The sequence below is a fragment of the Alexandromys fortis genome, unplaced genomic scaffold, assembly GCF_014885135.2.
Source record: "Alexandromys fortis isolate MF-2015 unplaced genomic scaffold, M_Fortis_MF-2015_v1.1 scaffold_5, whole genome shotgun sequence".
Classification (NCBI taxonomy): Eukaryota; Metazoa; Chordata; class Mammalia; order Rodentia; family Cricetidae; genus Alexandromys; species Alexandromys fortis.
The window spans coordinates 10754970-10772170 of NW_026067924.1; the positions used below are offsets into that span (position 1 = coordinate 10754970).

Sequence of the window (17201 nt, forward strand, 5' to 3'; positions counted from 1 at the left end):
TTACCTAGAAAACAGACCACTTTCCACGAAGGTGTAGACCAAAATAAGCAGGCGAGCTCCCACCAACAACCGCTGGCTGCTGGAACAAGGAGACTCCGAGCGGGAGACAGAAACAAACTATAAAGGTTAAAACACAAGCCATCCATGGTCATCTTCCGTCTACCGCTTACAGGCGATAAAACGTGCTAACTAAAACATCCCTGGCTCAAACATTACAATGACTTATTTCAACTAGGCCACCATCGCAGACATCTACTGACTTCGTTCCTCCACCATCTCACTTCACCCTCCCGGTAGTCACTGATTCACCTAACAGAAAGGCGACTCACTTTCTCCAAGCCACAAAGCAAACGGGAAGCATTGACCTGCAGCTGTTTTCACCTTCTCCACTTCCGCCTTCTTTAAGTCTGCCCACCATCCTGTTTGTATTTGTCTCTAGAGTAGGCAGAGGGCAACTCAAGGGCATCATTTCAGCGTTTTACGCCTTAAGGACGTGGCCATGTCGACGACAGACTAGCAGTTACAAGTCAAAAAGAGTAGCAGAGATGAGAAAGCGGCCAAGGCAACACGTGGTTGAAAGGAGCCCCAAGGGAACACTTGACTTGCAATTCAAGGGCCGTGCCTGACGTTACAGCAAGTGGCCACAAGATGTCCCTACTTTACACCACTTCAGAGAAACTGCGTTCCAGCAAAGACTTGCCTAGGTGGTGTCTGATGAAGCTGTTCCTAAGTGGGAGAGGCTCCTTCATTTCCCAGGTAGTGGGAGAGGCTCAGGTACTCTGAGGTTACGTCATTTCTCAGGCACTCTGGGGTTCCTTCCTCTCAAACCTACACTAAGATAAGGGTGTAAGTTAGGTTGAGGGCTAGGGAGGTGGCTCAGCAAACAGAGGTGTTTTTTTCTCCCCTTTTAAAAAGGTTTTGGGAGATGGAGAGATGGCTCAGCAACTGTGAGCGCTTTATCAGGGTTCAGTTCCCAGCACTGCATGGTGGCTCACAGCTATCTCTAACTCCGGGTCCAAAGAATCCTACGCCTTCTTCTGCTTACTTGGGGCATGGGACACTCACATGGAGCACACATATGGTGCCCAGACATACAAGCAGGCAAACACTCATACACATAAAATAAAAATATAAAGCTGGGCGGTGGTAGCACACTCGTTTAATCCTAGCACTTGGGAGGCAGAGGCAGGAGGATCTCTGTGAGTTTAAGGTCAGCCTGGTCTACAGTGTGAATTCCAGGACAACCAGGGATACACAAAGAGAAATCCTATTTTGGAAAAAAAAATAAGAAAGAACAGAAGGAAGAGAGAAAGAAAGATTTATTATTTCTCTCTCGCGCCTCACACCCTCCGTGTGTGTGTGTGTGTGTGTGTGTGTGTGTGCATGTGTGTGTGAACATATGCATGCCTACAGAGGCCTGTAGATCTCCTGAAGCTGGAGCTGCAGGTGGTTGCAAATTACATTGTATGATGTGAGTGCTGGGAACCAAACACAGGTCCTCTGGAAGAGCAGCAAGAGTTCTTATGGGCTGAACCACCTCCTCACCCGCAAATATACACAATTCTCCTTGTCCTAGTTCCCAGAACTCACATCAAGGTGGAAGGAGAGATCAACTCTACAAAGTTGGGCTCTGATCTCCATATATGTGACATGGCATATGTACCTCACATGCGCATGCACGCGCGCGCATGCGCGCGCGCGTACACACACACACACACACACACACACACACACACACACACACTAATAGCCTGAAGCTTAGAAAGCGAGGAAATCATTAACCAAGAAGTCAGCCATTTACCTCTTTCCCAGGCTGCTTTGTGAAACCAAAGCCAAAGCCAGTGGGTATGTAGTCCCAACCATGGGAGAAACTGAGGCAGAAGCATGCTTGAGCCCAGAAATTTCAAGACAGCTGGGGCAACAGGAGGCCCAGTTTCAAATCAAAACAAACTGGCCACACCATCCCATTTCCACTCTTTCCCTGGCTCCGTTGTAGTGTTTCCTCCCAGTGCTTTGGTGTAACCCTTACACACACACACACACACACACACACACACACACACACTCCTGCTTCAGACTCACAGGAAACTGATTCAGCAAAGGCCCAAAGGCAGCATGTCCGGGTGTAACTGCTTTCTTCTTGAAATACTTCTCAGGCTTCCTGCTGGAATTGAAGACCGAACCACCGCTGTGAGTTTATGGGTAACACACACATTCACCTTTAGAGTAGGGTATAGTCTTTGCTTATTGGAGTGGGCGAGAGGCTATCTTTAGAATTCAATTTGCAGCTGGGGACAGAACTCAGTGGTGGAGTTAGCCTAGCCTGCAGGAAGCCCTGGTTTCCATCCCCAGTACCGCATACACCAGCACTGTAATTCTAGCACTCAGGGAGTAGAGGCAGGAGGATCAGGATTTCACAGTCACCCTTGTCTGTGGAAGGGTTAGAGGCCAGCCTGGGTTATGCAAGACTTTGCCATCAGAAAGAAAGGGAGGGGGAGAGGGGAGAGGGTCCAGTTTCCAAATCACTGCTTCAATGTCTTAGAGGTTTTAAAGGGGCAGTGTGACATTATTCGGCCTTAAGAGGCTCCACTTCAGCTATGTTGACCAGTGACAAAATCAGAACATCAAAATAAACTACATGCCTTGGACATCTGTGGCCTACCAGTACTAAAATATATTTATAGGTTGTCAATTTTATTTTATTTTTATTTTTGAGAGAAAGTTTTTTTATGTTGCCCTGGCTGGCCTTATGGAAATTGGGGATGTTTTGTTAGTATTCTCTACTGATATTCCTTTCCCTAATGTTTTTATTGCAACAATGAAGTAGCAATCACCATATCAGCACTTGGTAGGTTTGGAGACAGTGGGTCGAAAGAACTGCTTTGCCCTGACGGTCCCTATACCCTGTGCAAACGCACCTGCTTGTTGAGAGGGCAAATAAAGAGTCCTCTTCTGCTCAGGGAACTGAGCAATTCGGAGAAGCTCCATCCCCAAGTCATGATGGACAGTAAGATATGCCAAAGTCATTTCTGGGTAACAGTAGTTAAACAGCCAAGGCTTGCGATTGATTGGCCTTGTGAAAATTAAACACATAGTGGACACACCGAAGCCAAGAAGTTGTTCTAGTGCCCTTCATTTCCATTCTTTATTATGCTTCCTGGAGCAGAAAGGAACGGGAGTTTGCTTGGTATGAGATATCCCCGTGAAGCTCGGGAGGCTTTAGACTTCTGTCAAAAGAACTGTTTCTCCAAAAGAACAACCAAAAATAAAAATTAAAAAAAACGAAATGAAAACTAGAAGTACGGTGAAATGTTGACTGTAGCTGAGGCAACGGGTGCCTTACCATATCTGTATTTTCAGTTCTTTCTAGAATTATCTTTTATCAATGAACTATTAACCAAGTGCTCAAACATTTGGGGAATATTTCATGACTCCATGATACTCACATCCACAGGCGTTGAAAACAACTCTTAGGGGGCAGTGAGGTGGGTTAGTTATTAAGCCTGAGCGGGTAAGAGTGCTTGCTACCCGAGCCCAATGGATGACCTAAGTTCAATCCCTGGATCCCACTGAAGGAGAGACCTGACTCCTGCAAGTTGTCTTCTGCCTTCCCAAGCTAGTTGTGGCATGATCACACTTGCATACATTCGTGCACACATGGTACACACACAATAATAAAGAAAAATAGTTATATGACATACCATGCTTATCATGTGGTATATTTCCAACAGGCCTCTAGGGACTGAAATTCATTCTCCCAAAGTCATGTCGAAGTCCTATCCCCAATACACGAGAATGTAGCTATGTTTGAAGATGAGGTGTTGCAAATGTTAACTTGAGATCATTAAGATGGGCCTTAGACTGAATGACAGTAGTGCATTCTTTATCCCAGCACCAGGAAGCAGAGGTGGGTAGATCCCTCTGAGTTCCAGGACAGCTACATAGCAAGACCCAGTCTCAAAATCAAAACAAATGGGCATTCAGCAATATGGTCCAGCATTCCTAATAAGAAGTTGAGATTACAGGGAATCCCTCAGAAGAGGAGGTAAAAAACAGTATAAGAGCCAGAGGGGCTGGAGATCACAAGAAATCAACATGAACAGAGCTCATAGGAACTTAGAGTGTGAAGCAGCATGCACAGGGTCTATACTGGTCTACACCCGGTCCTCTGTGTATGTGTGATGACTTCAGTTTACTGTTTGTATGGGATTCCTGAGAGTGTGAACGAGCAGGTCTCTGATTCATGAGCCTTCTCTTGGGCTCCTTTTCTTCTGTTAGTTTGTGTTGTTCAACTTCAATAGTTTTTGTTTTATTTTTCTCATTATATTTAATTTTGCTATATTTTAATATTGTCTCTTAGAAGCCTGTTCTTTCTAATGAGAGCCAGAAGGGCGTGGGTCTGGACAGGGAGCAGGGGTTGCAGAGGAACTGGGGGGAGCAGAGGGAAGGGAACTGTCATCAGGATATAGTATGTGAGAAAATGTATTTTCAATAAAAGTAAAAACAAGAAAAATGCAAAAATAAAAATTCATAGAACTGAAGAGAAATAAATCAAAATTTATACTCCATTATTTTAAAAATAAAACGGGCTAGGATAAAAAAAGGAATTGATATTAGGACACAGGTAAACTCGGAAGAGTTGCGAGGACACAGGAGGAAGAAAGACAACCATGTGACTCAGAACAAATTAAACCTGACAACACTCTCATCTCAGATTTTCACTTTGAGACAGAGTCTCATATAGCCCAAGCTGGCCTCAAACTCGCTTCTGAACTTCTGATCCGTGTGCCTCCACCTCTATAGTGTTGGGATTACAGGTATGTGCCAACACGTCTGGTTGGTGTAGTGCTGGGAATCAAAGGCAGGACTTCATGTGTGTATGTGTGTGAGTTAAGCACTCTAACCACTGGGTCATGCCCCAACATGGGTTTCTTGTTTCCAGGATGGTGAGGCAACAGATGTTTGTTGCTTAAGACACACAGTCTCTGGTGTCTGGTGATGGCAGTCCTTCATAACGCGGAGTCCATAGTAAAAGATGAGCACACTAGGCCTTGGTTGCGTAGACAATGATGTACCACATCTTCCTCAACAGAGCCAGGAGCTACAGGAAGCCATCATGACAAGGCCTACGTGATAGAGACTGGCATATGCAGAACTCTCAAAAACACAGGCAGATCCAGCTCACTGGCCATACTTCACCCAAACCCTAGGGAACAAAAATCAAAATGTAGCCCCAACTGCAAGGGAGAGAAGGACTCAGAAGATATTCAGAGCCAGTGGCAGTCACCAGGGCCATCTTGGTCTCTAAAGGCAACGAAGGCCAGCTCCTCTCTCAGGGCAGAGAAGTACCAACATAATCTTGCCACGGTAGGGAAATTTTCATTTGTTCAGCTAATGTTGATCCAGAACCGATTCGAGCCAGGGCTTTGCTAGATGTGAAGACAGAAGGAAACACAACTGGGCAGCTGCCAGTCTGGCTGCAAAGAGGCAAATGGCATGAGGAGAACCAGAGTAGAAGATATTATTGAGGATTGGCGAGCCGAATTTAGAAGTCACCCCATGGAGATTTCTCAGGGAATATAGTCATACCCAATGCTCAGGAGATAGAATTGCTGTTTTTCCTTTAGCCCTCCGGGTCTAGTCTTTCCCTGGAACTTCAATCTCTGCTTTGCAGATGCATTCTCCCCAGCCCCAAAATCACTACCTGCTTCTGCTTCTGGAGACAGTCCATCGGGGACAACCGCAGGCCTGAAAGCAGGGGTGGAAGGAGGAGGGTTGGGAGGGACAGGAAGGTGGTGGGCTTTGTGTTATATACAGCAGGAGCCAACAGGAGTAACGAATAGCAAGGGCCTGGCGTACTGTCAATGACAGCAATGCGGAGGACTCAAAGGAAAAGGTCACTGGTGAGTAGGCAGAAACTTAGTCCTGGCATTTGCTGGCTTTTGCAGAGCCGTACAGTCAGCTGCAATTGGCTGCAGCTGGAAATGCTGAAGGGTCATTTTGTTGACAAAGCAAAGACAATGGAAAGTGCAGGGCAAATGGCTGGTTGTAGCTGTCGACTGCTTACTCTAAATTTTAAAATCAAAAGTGCTTATCCGTGTGAATTTTCTTTGTCCAGGAACAAAAGGGACCATTGGATCCTAAGAGCCCTGTGCATCCAGAAAAGAGTTTTCTCTAAAACATGTTTCTCTGTCTAGAAGGCAGCCTCTAGCATGAGGCCGGGCACCTGGGGCCAACCGAGACCCCTTGATGCAAACCCTGACCTGACACCCCCTTTAATGCAGATTTTTAAAATTGGCATTTAATATGCTAGATGCCACCATGTGACATTACTTTGTGATTCTCCCTTCCCCCATCTCCCCTAATCCTGTTTCTTCTTCCTTTTCTGCAGCTCCCCTCCCCCGCCAGGTGCTTCTTACTATTCATGCCCCATGTATCTTCATGCCCACCTGCCATCCTTCCTCATCATCTAATATCCTCCTCTCTTGGTCTCCTTCCAGATTTTTAGACTTTCCCCACGTTATGCTTGTTTACATATACACATACATTGCTGGCTAGGGTCCACATGTGAGTTTTTAGAGGGTACATGGGATTTTGGTCTTTCTGAATTTGAATTACCGTAATATTATTCTTTCCACGTCCATCCATTTCCCTACAAATTCCACGATTTCTCTTTTATTCCCACAGCCATTGTATGTGTATACCATGTTTTCATTATTTATCCACCTGTTGATGGACATCTAGGCTGGTTTGACCTTCCATTGTAAATGCAGTAAAAACCATGGATGTGCAAGTGTTTCTCTGCTAAGATACGGAGTCCTTCGAGTACGCCCAGGAGTGGGATAACTGGGTCGTATGGTAGATCTATTTTTAGTTTTCGGAGGAACCTGCACACTGCCTTCCCTAATGGCTGTATCAAATTACTCCCACCCCCATCAGTGCATAAGGGCTTCTCTTTCCCCACATCTGCTCTAACATTTGCTCTTAGATTTCTTGGCGATAGTCATTCTGACTGGGGTGAAGCGATATCTCAAAATAGTTGCATTTCCCCGGTGTCTAGGGGTGTTGGAAGCATGTATAACTACTTATTGGCCATTCGCGTATCTTCTTTTGAGCACTAGACAGTTTCTTTCACTAGTTCTTTGGTTGAGAGGCAGTTTTGTTTCTTTGATGTCTCGCCTCTGGGGCTCTTTGTAGATTCTGAAGCGTGGCTGGTGAAGATTTTCTGCCACTCTGCTGGCTAGCCGTTTTGTGTGGCTGACAGTTTCTTTGGCTGTGCAGAAATGTTTTAATTTCAGGTCGCCCTATCTGTTGCCTCTTTGGGCTCGCTCTTGTGCTACTGCAGAGAATTCTTGTCTACACAAGGATCTTGAAGAGCGCTCCTTGTTTGCTTCTAGTAGGTTCAGTCTTGGGCTTTAAATTAATGTCTTTGGTCCACTTAAAGTTTTTTTTTGGTTTTGTTTTTTTAACGTAGGTTGAAAGATGTGGATCTAGTTTCATTCTTCTACAGGTGGTGATCCAGTTTTGCCAGCTCCATTTGTTGGTTAGGTTTTTTTCCACACTGCATGTTTTTGTTACCTTTGTCAAAAATTAGGCGGCTGTAGCTTTTGATGTCTTAATTTCAGATCCTGTCTTCTGTCCCATTGATCTACCATTTTTTTTTTTTTTTAATTCCAGGCTGTCTTTGTCTGTAGTTCTGAAACATAATTTAAGGTCAAGCAATGATACTCATTGTAAAAAGATTTATTTTAGAAGTGTTTTGAGGACTTTATACATGAATGCTGTTTTCATATCGTTCCCTCTCCCCCACCAGCTCCTACTGAGTGTCCCACCAACACACACATACACACAGAGAAAACCTACTGAGTCCAATTAATGTTGCTTTTCAGTATAAGGTGTGTTTAGGGCTGGCCACTTGGGATTGGATACCCATCAGGGTGGCTTCTCCCTAGAGAACACTGAGTCTCCCACTCTCAGTTGCCATGGGTTTCCTGTAGCTCGGCATCTGAGACCTTGTGAGATCTCCCCCATCCATGTTGACAACCGGTGTTGTCATTATTCAGGTTCTGTGTAGGTAATCATCTGTTTTGAGAGTTCATGGGTGCAGCTTCCTGTCATATCTAGAAGACACTCGATCTCTCCACAGCTTTCTTGGTCCTTCGACTCTTACAATCCTTCTGCCCTTGCTTCCATGTTCCCTAAGCTTTACGTGTAGAGGTTGTATTATAGAGGTATCATGTAAGCTTGGGCAACAAATGCCATTGAGGATGCAGGGAAATGGGAACCCTTACAGACAGTGGTTCTCGGCATTTGATCAGTTGTGGATTTCTATGGCAATCTACATCCGTTGCGAAAAGAAGCATCTTTGATGAGGGTGAAAGTTATACTTAATAGGCACATATGCACATATTCAGGAAACAGTTAAAATTATACTGGTTTGGAAAGTGGCAGTAGTAGGGTCACCTGCAGTGTCCATGACCTCACCAGCTAGGCTAGGGTCATAGTGCCAGGCAAGAATTTCTTCCTACTGAGTGGGGCCTTAAGTCCACTGTTGTGGTTCATAGGCATTTTACAGGAAGGTAGGAATATTGATTGTTTTTTTCCTAGGCAGCTTGCACAGCACCATCAGATACTACAAGAGCTCATCCTCAGGGAGGAGGTTTGCAATGCCAGCTCGATTCACCGGGTCCTGTGTTTTCAATGTGTTGTGTCTCAGCAATAGAGTCTTACTTTCATGTTCTGGAAGGCAACCAAGGGCAGTAACAATTGCCTATACTGTTTTGGGAAGCTTGGAGACACCGCTAACCGAGAACTCCAAGGGAAGTTTCCCACCCTGTGTCTAGCTGTTTACAAGGTCTTGCTCATTAATTTTTGCCTTGAATTCCTCGACAAATGATGTCCTGTTCAGAGAGTCCTTTCCTACACCTTATCTTGAAGGTGTACTGCCTTTGCCTTCCTCCAAGTTTCACACTGAGCTAACACTCATCTTTAAGGCCATGGTGGAGGGGGGATGAAAAACAGAGAGCTCTTTTGGGAACCACTGTCTCAGGAGTAAGGCAATGTTAGGTGTTTTCTACAGGAATAAAGCATATCTGTGAACAAAACATTCTAGTGGGTCAAAAGACTATGTTTCTACCCTCATCTCAAGTATGAAGGAGCCTAGTGATGCATTGCGCTGAACACTAAAATCCCCAAGCTTCAGTTTCCTTAAACGCAAACAGGCAAAACTATACCATTAATTCTGAACCTGGTTATACATCAGAATTTTATAGACAGATAATTAATAAAACGGACTCTGGGCATAGCCCCAGTCAACCATGCTATCTGCAGATTGAGACTCTGGGATGTTTTTAACTAAGAATTTGTGAAGGCATCTCTAGGGAGCTGATGAAGTCCCGAGTGAGTACGTGTTGTTGACATTAACATGGCCATGTCAAGGACGCCAAAGCCTCAGACCCATGGGAGTGGCAAAGCCTTCCCCTGGTTCTTGTGTGAATGCTGAGTGAGTGTTCAGGAAGCTTTGGCCCACACATACCCCTCCCTGATGTATACAGCCCGAGATGTCCTGCAGAGACCTTCCATAGGGAGTAGCTAATAGTTCCTCCTTGTGCTGTACATAATAAGCTCGTTGAGCTTTTGGGTTGTGAAGTAGATGCCCTCTGTTAGAGCAAACCCAACCCAACCAATCTCAGCGTTTCTGTGTGTGTGTGTGTGTGTGTGTGTGTGTGTGTGTGTGTGTCTGTCCTTTCTTCATCCACAAGTTGCCCCTGTCAAGTTTCCGGGATCAAGTCACAGAGTATGTGGCAGGCATCCATTACCTTCATATCCCAAGATCTCTTGCCTTATAGATGTGCTTGGAGATGCAAACAGTGGGTGCACAGCAACCTTCAAAACAGGCAGTATCTTAGCCAGTACAAATGGGACCCTTACAGGCGGCTTGGCTGAATCAGGGATATCTTGGTCCATTCTTTAGCTCCTTTTGTGATCTCTGTCTTAGCTAGTCTTTTCTCCTTTCTCTTGCCAATGTTAAGCAAAGTCGGAACCAAGTGTAGCCTTTCTTCTGGGATGGAGAACATTTCCAGGGAGGTGTGAGTGTGGTTCAATGACGGAGCACTTGCTTAACAGGCACGAGACTCCGGCACTGCAAAGAAAAGTCTCTCTGGATAAGAGATAAACAACCCAGCAACGAGACACCTTCCCGTGCTTAATGTCACCAGGCCAATCTACCTACTAGGAATCCTATTTTTGGACCTCAAAGTTCTGTCATGTCCTTGCTCTGCTCCTCAGAGCTCTGTGCTTAGACCTCCCAGTGTCATTTATTTCTAGAAAAGCAACTTGCTTTTCACAACAGGCTTCAAATACCCAAAGTCTAGGGAAGCCTACATCAAAGGGCCATATTAAATAAGAGGGCCTTCAGGAGCGAAAATGTTGGCAGAAGACCTATATCTACAACATCAGCTAACTGGCCAGCTTGGCTCCTGCCTTCCTCCTCTACTCCTTGAGTCCCTTAGCTCCCTTCCCCCATGGAGGCGAGGATTAACTACTGCTGGCAAAATACAGCTCTGTTTAGATGGAATAGGGAAAGATTATTCTGAGACTGACTGTGGTCCAGGAACATAGAATCACACTGCCCTGAATGACTTGCTCCAATATGGAAGTGGTTGCATGATGTGTGTTACATACACATCAGTACCTCTACCCCTTGCATGTCCAGTAAGCTTCCAAGTCAGCATATGTAAACAGAGGCGTCTCTGTCTGTCCCATCCTGCAGCCATTTCTAAATAATTACTCAGAGGCTTAATATCAACTTCAGAATGTTTGGCCTATAGTTCAGGCTTATTACTAACTAGTTCTTACATTTAAATTAACCCATTTCTATCTATTAATCTATACATCTCCACATGGCTCATTGCTTACCAGTTTTCTGACACCTTGTCCCTTGAGCAGCTGGAGTCTGTCTCTTCCCGATTCTGCCCTTCTTTCTCAGCCTGGCATTCCCACCTTGCTATACTCTGCCTAGCTATAGGCCAAAGCAGCTTTTACTGTCAACCAATGAGAACAGCATATATTCACAGTGTACGGAAGGGTTGTCCCATAGCAAGCATATGTTTGGAAGCCTCTGGGGCAAGTGAGTGCTGGAGTTACTCTTGGCTCTAGAGGTGTCAGTTGCTCTGAAAATAAGCACTGCATTCAGATGTAAAGCAGACTCTTGACTCAGCCCATGCAGGATCCCAATCCCATCTCCTCCACCACCTGGGAAAACTTGGGCCTATTACTTGTGTTAACTAGAGTTTATGGGAGGCCACCATTTTGAACTGAGCTTCTACACAAGGCTGTAGTAATTCAGACCAAACCGGAATGCAATCAATTATGCTAAGGTAGCAAACAGATATCCAAACAGGTCTGTTTCTCCTAAAAGAAAACTCCAATCTACCTGCCTTCATATCATATGAAACACCCCATGCTTCACTTCTTACAAAATTATAAATAACCTGAACCTGATGGTTCCCAGGTTTTCCCACCGTTTCTAGATTACAGATCCTGCTACCTGCCCTGCTCACTGGTAGCTCATTCTACTTTTGCCACCAGAAGCTGTTTGGTTGTTGAACCACAAATACAAGCCAATTGGATCTCAGCTGAATCTGCCGTAACTTCATCTCGACACCTGTGGTCCCTGAGCCTCGGCCTTCATCTCTGCAACAACAAAGGCCATGGCCAAGTTCCCGGTACTGTAGAAGGGAAAACAAGAGAAAAGAAGCTGTTCGTGGATGCTTCTGCTCTTCTTCGCAGCCAGGAGTGGGCAAGGACAGGGAGTGTGACAAAGCTCACGTGAACTGGAACTCTTTTCTACAAGAATAACTTTCCTGGGGGGGGGCGGGGGGGGCATTGAAACTACTTGCTGGGCCTGGAAATTACCTCCGCAGGCAACCATGCGAGTGGAGCCTGTTTGATGTTTGCTCCAGGTCAATGTGTCTTCAAACAGGGCAGACGTGACTTTTCTGGACAGCAGGCCAGTGGATGGTGCAGCTGCTGTCCTGTGTAGAGCATTAGCCGTAAGAAATGGCCGCTCAGATTTTGCAGGGAAGCAAGGGTAAAGGCCACCAATCCGACTGTTTTTAATTTGTGAGTGTTGCGTGTCCCCAGAGCAAGCCTGTGCTACAGCGGCCTGAACCATGTCTTTCTAGGATTACTGGGGAGGGCAGAGAATGGGTCTCCAGCATCTTTTACTTGCAGTGTTGAAGAAGAACGTCAAGCCCGCTCCAAGTACAACACATCTGGTGAGCCATTAAATGCATTTAATCAGTGAACGGATGGAACAGGCAGTTTCAGACTATGCAAACTCGCTGTTTGTGGGACACCCCCCCCCCTGCACTCCAGAACATGCTTCCAGCGTTCTCTACAAATCTAGCTCTTAACCTCCGAAACTAATTTTGAAAAGCAGGAACATTTCCCAGCGTAAACACAGCTCAATCAAAAGTGTCAAGAGCAATGACGCATTAAGCTAATCCATCCAATCCTTCATTCCCCCAACAAACACTTGCTACATCTTCATTACACCGCAGGCCCTAAGCCAAGTGCCAGAGACAATGGGAGAAAAAGATGAAGTTTCTAGACCACAAGGCATTGATTTTTTTTTAAGCTTCCTAAGAAGCTGAGATGTGCAAGCAGAGGTAAGAAAGTGAGTCATCATTGCACTGCCCAGACACAGAATGAACAGCCCAAGCCCCACCAGTTCCAGGAACAACTGTCAGCTCCCTTGTCCCTTCCCCAGCCTCCTCCGGAGGCTTTCCTCTCTTAACCAGTCAGCATCTCAGACTGGAATTCCTTCCTGCTTTTCTGAGCTACTGAATAATATTGTTCCTTGGGGTTACCTAAAAAGTCAAGTACAAAAAATAATTCTAAAATAGACTATTTTACATTTGTCTTTAAAAAAAATTAAAGCAGTAAAATCAGGAGCTGGAGAGATGGCTCAACGGTTAAAGGCACTGCTGTGCTTGCAGAGAACTCAGGTTCAATTTCTGGGATCCACAACCATCAGTAACTCCAGTTCCACGAAATCCCTGTCCTTTCCTGCCCTGAGGGCACCAGGTACACACATGGCACAATACATACATGCAGGCAAACACTCATACATACAAACTTATTTAATTTTTAAAAAAAGCAGAAAATGTATTGATTTCAACCCAAACCTCCCCCCATCGACTCATTCTTATTAAAGACTGCTTATATTACAGACAGCCTGGAAATCTAAACAAAGTTCCAACTACTAGTGAAAACCCTGGTCCTAAAGAGAAACCATGTGGAAAATGTTCTTGGAGGATAGGGCTGAATTTCTATGTGCTGCCCCTTCAGAGCCGATGAAAAGCCTCACAGATGCACGCTAGCTGCCCAGCAGCCGTCTCTCCTCTCCTCAACAAGGTTCTTCTCTCAGAAGTGAAGATGCTTAAGTACAGGGACACCTGGTAAGAGAGAACTCTGCAGTGTGGATTCCTCAAACCCCACGCAAATCCTGATGGTTACTGTTCTCACCAGCGTGATTTTTTTTTTCACGTTTGTACCTCACAATGTTCCCACCGGAGGCTCTGGTACATTTTAGGCACCTGTACCCCATCGTCTATCACAAACACTGGTCTTTGGATTCTCAGGCAGGCTTGAGCCTCATGCACTGGGTTCATACTACATAGCAACGATGCCATGGAGGAACTAGTGGTCCAGGATATTCTGATCCTTGCCGCTCAGCTGTAGCATGCACGGAACCTCCCACTGGTTGTGGGATTTTCCCCATCACTTTAGCTTCCGCATGTCTTCTTTTCTGGTGTCTTCTGCCTCTGGCTTCCTGCTGGCTCATTTAGAGGAGGTGATAGCTACACTTAACATGTACGGGCATCTTTCTTTCTCCTAAATATCACACTGTAACAGTAATTTGTGCTGTGGGAGAATGCTCTTGTACACTCTAAAGATTTGTCACACATATTGGTTTAATAAAATGCTGATTGGCCAGTAGCCAGACAGGAAATATAGATGGGGCAACCAGATAAGGAGAATTCTGGGAAGAGGAAAGGCTTAATCTGCCAGATATAGGAGCAAGGTGAGAATGCCTCACTGAATAAGGTACCAAGCCACATGGCTAAACATAGATAAGAATTATGAGTTAATTTAAGTTGTATAAGGTAGTTACTAATAAGCCTGAACAATAGGCCAAACAGCTTATAATTAATATAAGCCTCTGTGTGTTTATTTGGGACTGAATGGCTGTGGACCAGGTGAGACAGAAATCTTCATCTACAAATTTACCCAGAATTTACACCATATTTGCTATTATTACAAGCAATCCAGGGACTAGTTAACATATACAGGAGATTATTAATAATTTTTATGCAAATTCTATGCCATTTTACGTAAGGAACTTGACCATCATTAGACTCTGGAAACAGAAAGTTGTCCTTGAACGAATTCCCTCACTGATACCCCAGGGAGGGACCACTGTCCTCTTACCCAGCACCAAGACTGATAAATGTTTTCAAAGTCAATGTATAAGTTACAGTCCCAAGGACACACCAGAAGGGTACATCATGGAAAAGCCCAGGGCTAGTGCTCACACAACAGTGGTCTGGATTGAAATCTCAGTCGCTTCACTAATTCTCTGACACTAGCAAATATGTGTGATCCACAGTCCCTTCCTTGGTAAGGGAAATAAGTCATACTTACAACACCATGAATGAAGATAAGAAATCATACCGTCCCCATTCCTGACATACATGGTGAGCACCGACCATGCTAAAGTGCTAGAATTAACGCAAAGACGACTTCAGCTGTGCACACATTTGTGAAAACACACACAAGTCGACAAAAACAAGAAACAATTCTTCCATAAGGAGTCATTTCTTTAAATAGAAATATATTATTTATTCAGTGAGAGACTAATTTTTTTTATCATCTGATCAGAACAAATTTTCAGCTACCAGGCCATTTGATTGGGCACACATCACTGAAGCATATATTTTATTATTATTATTATTATCATTATTATTATTTTCCACATTATAAATATTATGTTTCCTTCTTTCATACAGACTATTTTACCCAGTAGAAATCCCCGATCGGAGCCACAGCACATTCATGTTAAAGACAGTAGAGCCCTGTCATTCAGTTGCAGCTTCCTAAAATATAGCTGGATTTAATCCATTACAAACATCAGCTCATGTCTGCACACCGGCCATGATCACTGACACTTCCAGGATATGCAGGGAGAAAAGAGAGCCTCTACCTACTGAAAGCAATTATTCCTTGAAAAGGCATTTGCCACCCTTGACAGGATCAGTGTCTGGGTGCCTTCTCGGGGCCAACGTAGGTCAAGTCCAGCAGATCAAAGCAGGTGAACTAGAAACCAGTAGCCTCCATCCCCTCCCCAGCTCCTGGGGCACGCAGGCAGGAAACTTTCTGATTTCCAGTCTTGGCTCAGTTCAGAAGGAAGAAAGGGAACGAGACATTCTTGGGGGGAAATGACGCAGCCCGTCTGAGGGCACACCAATCCATTCAAGCATTCAGGGTTAATCTTCCCAGTTAGTGGAGGGTTTTGGTTTTTTTTTTAACACCCTGAAAATATCCCTCCATCATCACTTCCCACCAAGGGCTTCTGAGCGTAGGAGCTGTATCCACAGCCCCGTAAGTCATCCAAGGGTCTTAGAGTTGCCAGGGGGAAATCATGCCTGGGAATGCTCTGATTTCTGAAATCTAGGACGAGTCATCTCAGCAGACACCTCCTACGTGCTAGAGGCAGTGCCTGGATCCATGCATCCAGATTTCAGCAGGTGGGAATGACTTCAGAAGAGCCGACCCAGTGGCCTGCTCTCCACCCTGTCACTGAAAAGGCCCTGTAAAATATGAGGACAAAGCTAGACATGGTGATTTAGCTGTACAAACAAAAAAGACTTATAAAAATATTCCCTGCAGTGAAAAAAAAAAAAAAGAACACATGTAAACATATCCTCTGAGTCACTGGAGAACCCTCAAGTCTGTCCACCGTGTCTTCCTAACGTTCCGCAATTCTGTCATTCAGCTTCTCTCTGTGGGTATCAGTCTGCCTTCTTCTTTACAGAATTTGTACTTTGAGGCTGCCTTTGAGGCTGGCGTGGTTTGATGGGCAGAACAAGGATTATCAGCAGACTTGCGATGTGTAAGAAAAAGAACATGGACCTAGAAGTAGAAACACAAGAATTGCCTTTCAAAACGGGCATAAACGAAAAACATACAACACACATGATGACGTCATCTTCAGTGGGGGCAAGGAGAGGCAGGAGTGGTAGCAAGTCACAATGACCCAGGGTTGCCATGTGCTCCTCACTTTGTAGGCCAAGGAGGCTAAGGATGGATGAAACCACAAGGTTGGGTGAGGCAGAGATGGACAGACACAGTGCTGCCCCCTTGACATAATCAGACCAGACCAAAAGAACCATCTGCAACCAGATAGTTCTGCTGTTCAAAAGCTGAGGACAACAGAGCCCATGACATCCACTCTGTCCTCTAAGGGCAAGCACAGCCTCACCTCTCATGTACTTCTCAAGACGGAGGAATTCTGATCTACTTCAGGAACCAGAAGGATCCTAAGGTTTTGGGGTGTTTTTTAATGATTTGTTGTGGGGAGGTTTGCAGAGAGGTGCCACAGCACATGCGAGGTCAGAGAACAACTTTTAGGAGTCTGTCCTCGCCTTCCAGCTTGGGTTCCACGGATTCAGTTCAGGTTGTTGGGTTCACACACCAGGGGCTTAGCCATTTCACCGCTCCAGGGTCTGTATCTTGAAAACTCTGTTTAGGGCTTGAAAAGAAGTTCTATCCAAACTAATAAGAACGAAGTTTTACTTCAATGTTGACTGTCATTGGCACAGTGTAAATGCCAGGTAAACACTGAGCACAAACCATTAATAAATATGTGTAAATAGAAGTTGATTCTGTCAGCATAACTATTCCAGATCTGTTAGAAAGGCTAAACGAATAATTTAGTCTGACTCCCTCAACACTGCTTGCCTGTGCTTTTGCTCTCTGTCTCTCTTTTTTTCTCTCTGTCTCTCTGTCTGTCTCTCTCTCTCTCTCTCTCTCTCTCTCTCTCTCTCTCACACACACACACACACACACACACACACACACACACACACACACCTCCCCCTTCTCTTGATGGGGTAAGGATTGAACCTAGGGTTTTA

At 45.0% G+C, this 17201-nt stretch overlaps 1 protein-coding gene across 1 annotated transcript in view; it reads right to left on the bottom strand.

Annotated features, from left to right (window-relative positions):
* Positions 1-14918: 14918 nt before the first annotated feature.
* Mboat1 (membrane bound O-acyltransferase domain containing 1) overlaps positions 14919-17201 on the bottom strand; it is a 101961-nt gene continuing 99678 nt past the window's right edge. Inside the window, exon 13 of the mRNA XM_050142384.1 lies at positions 14919-16197. Coding sequence (XP_049998341.1) covers positions 16077-16197 — 121 coding nt within the window. The 3' untranslated portion in view covers positions 14919-16076. The remainder of the gene's footprint in view (positions 16198-17201) is intronic.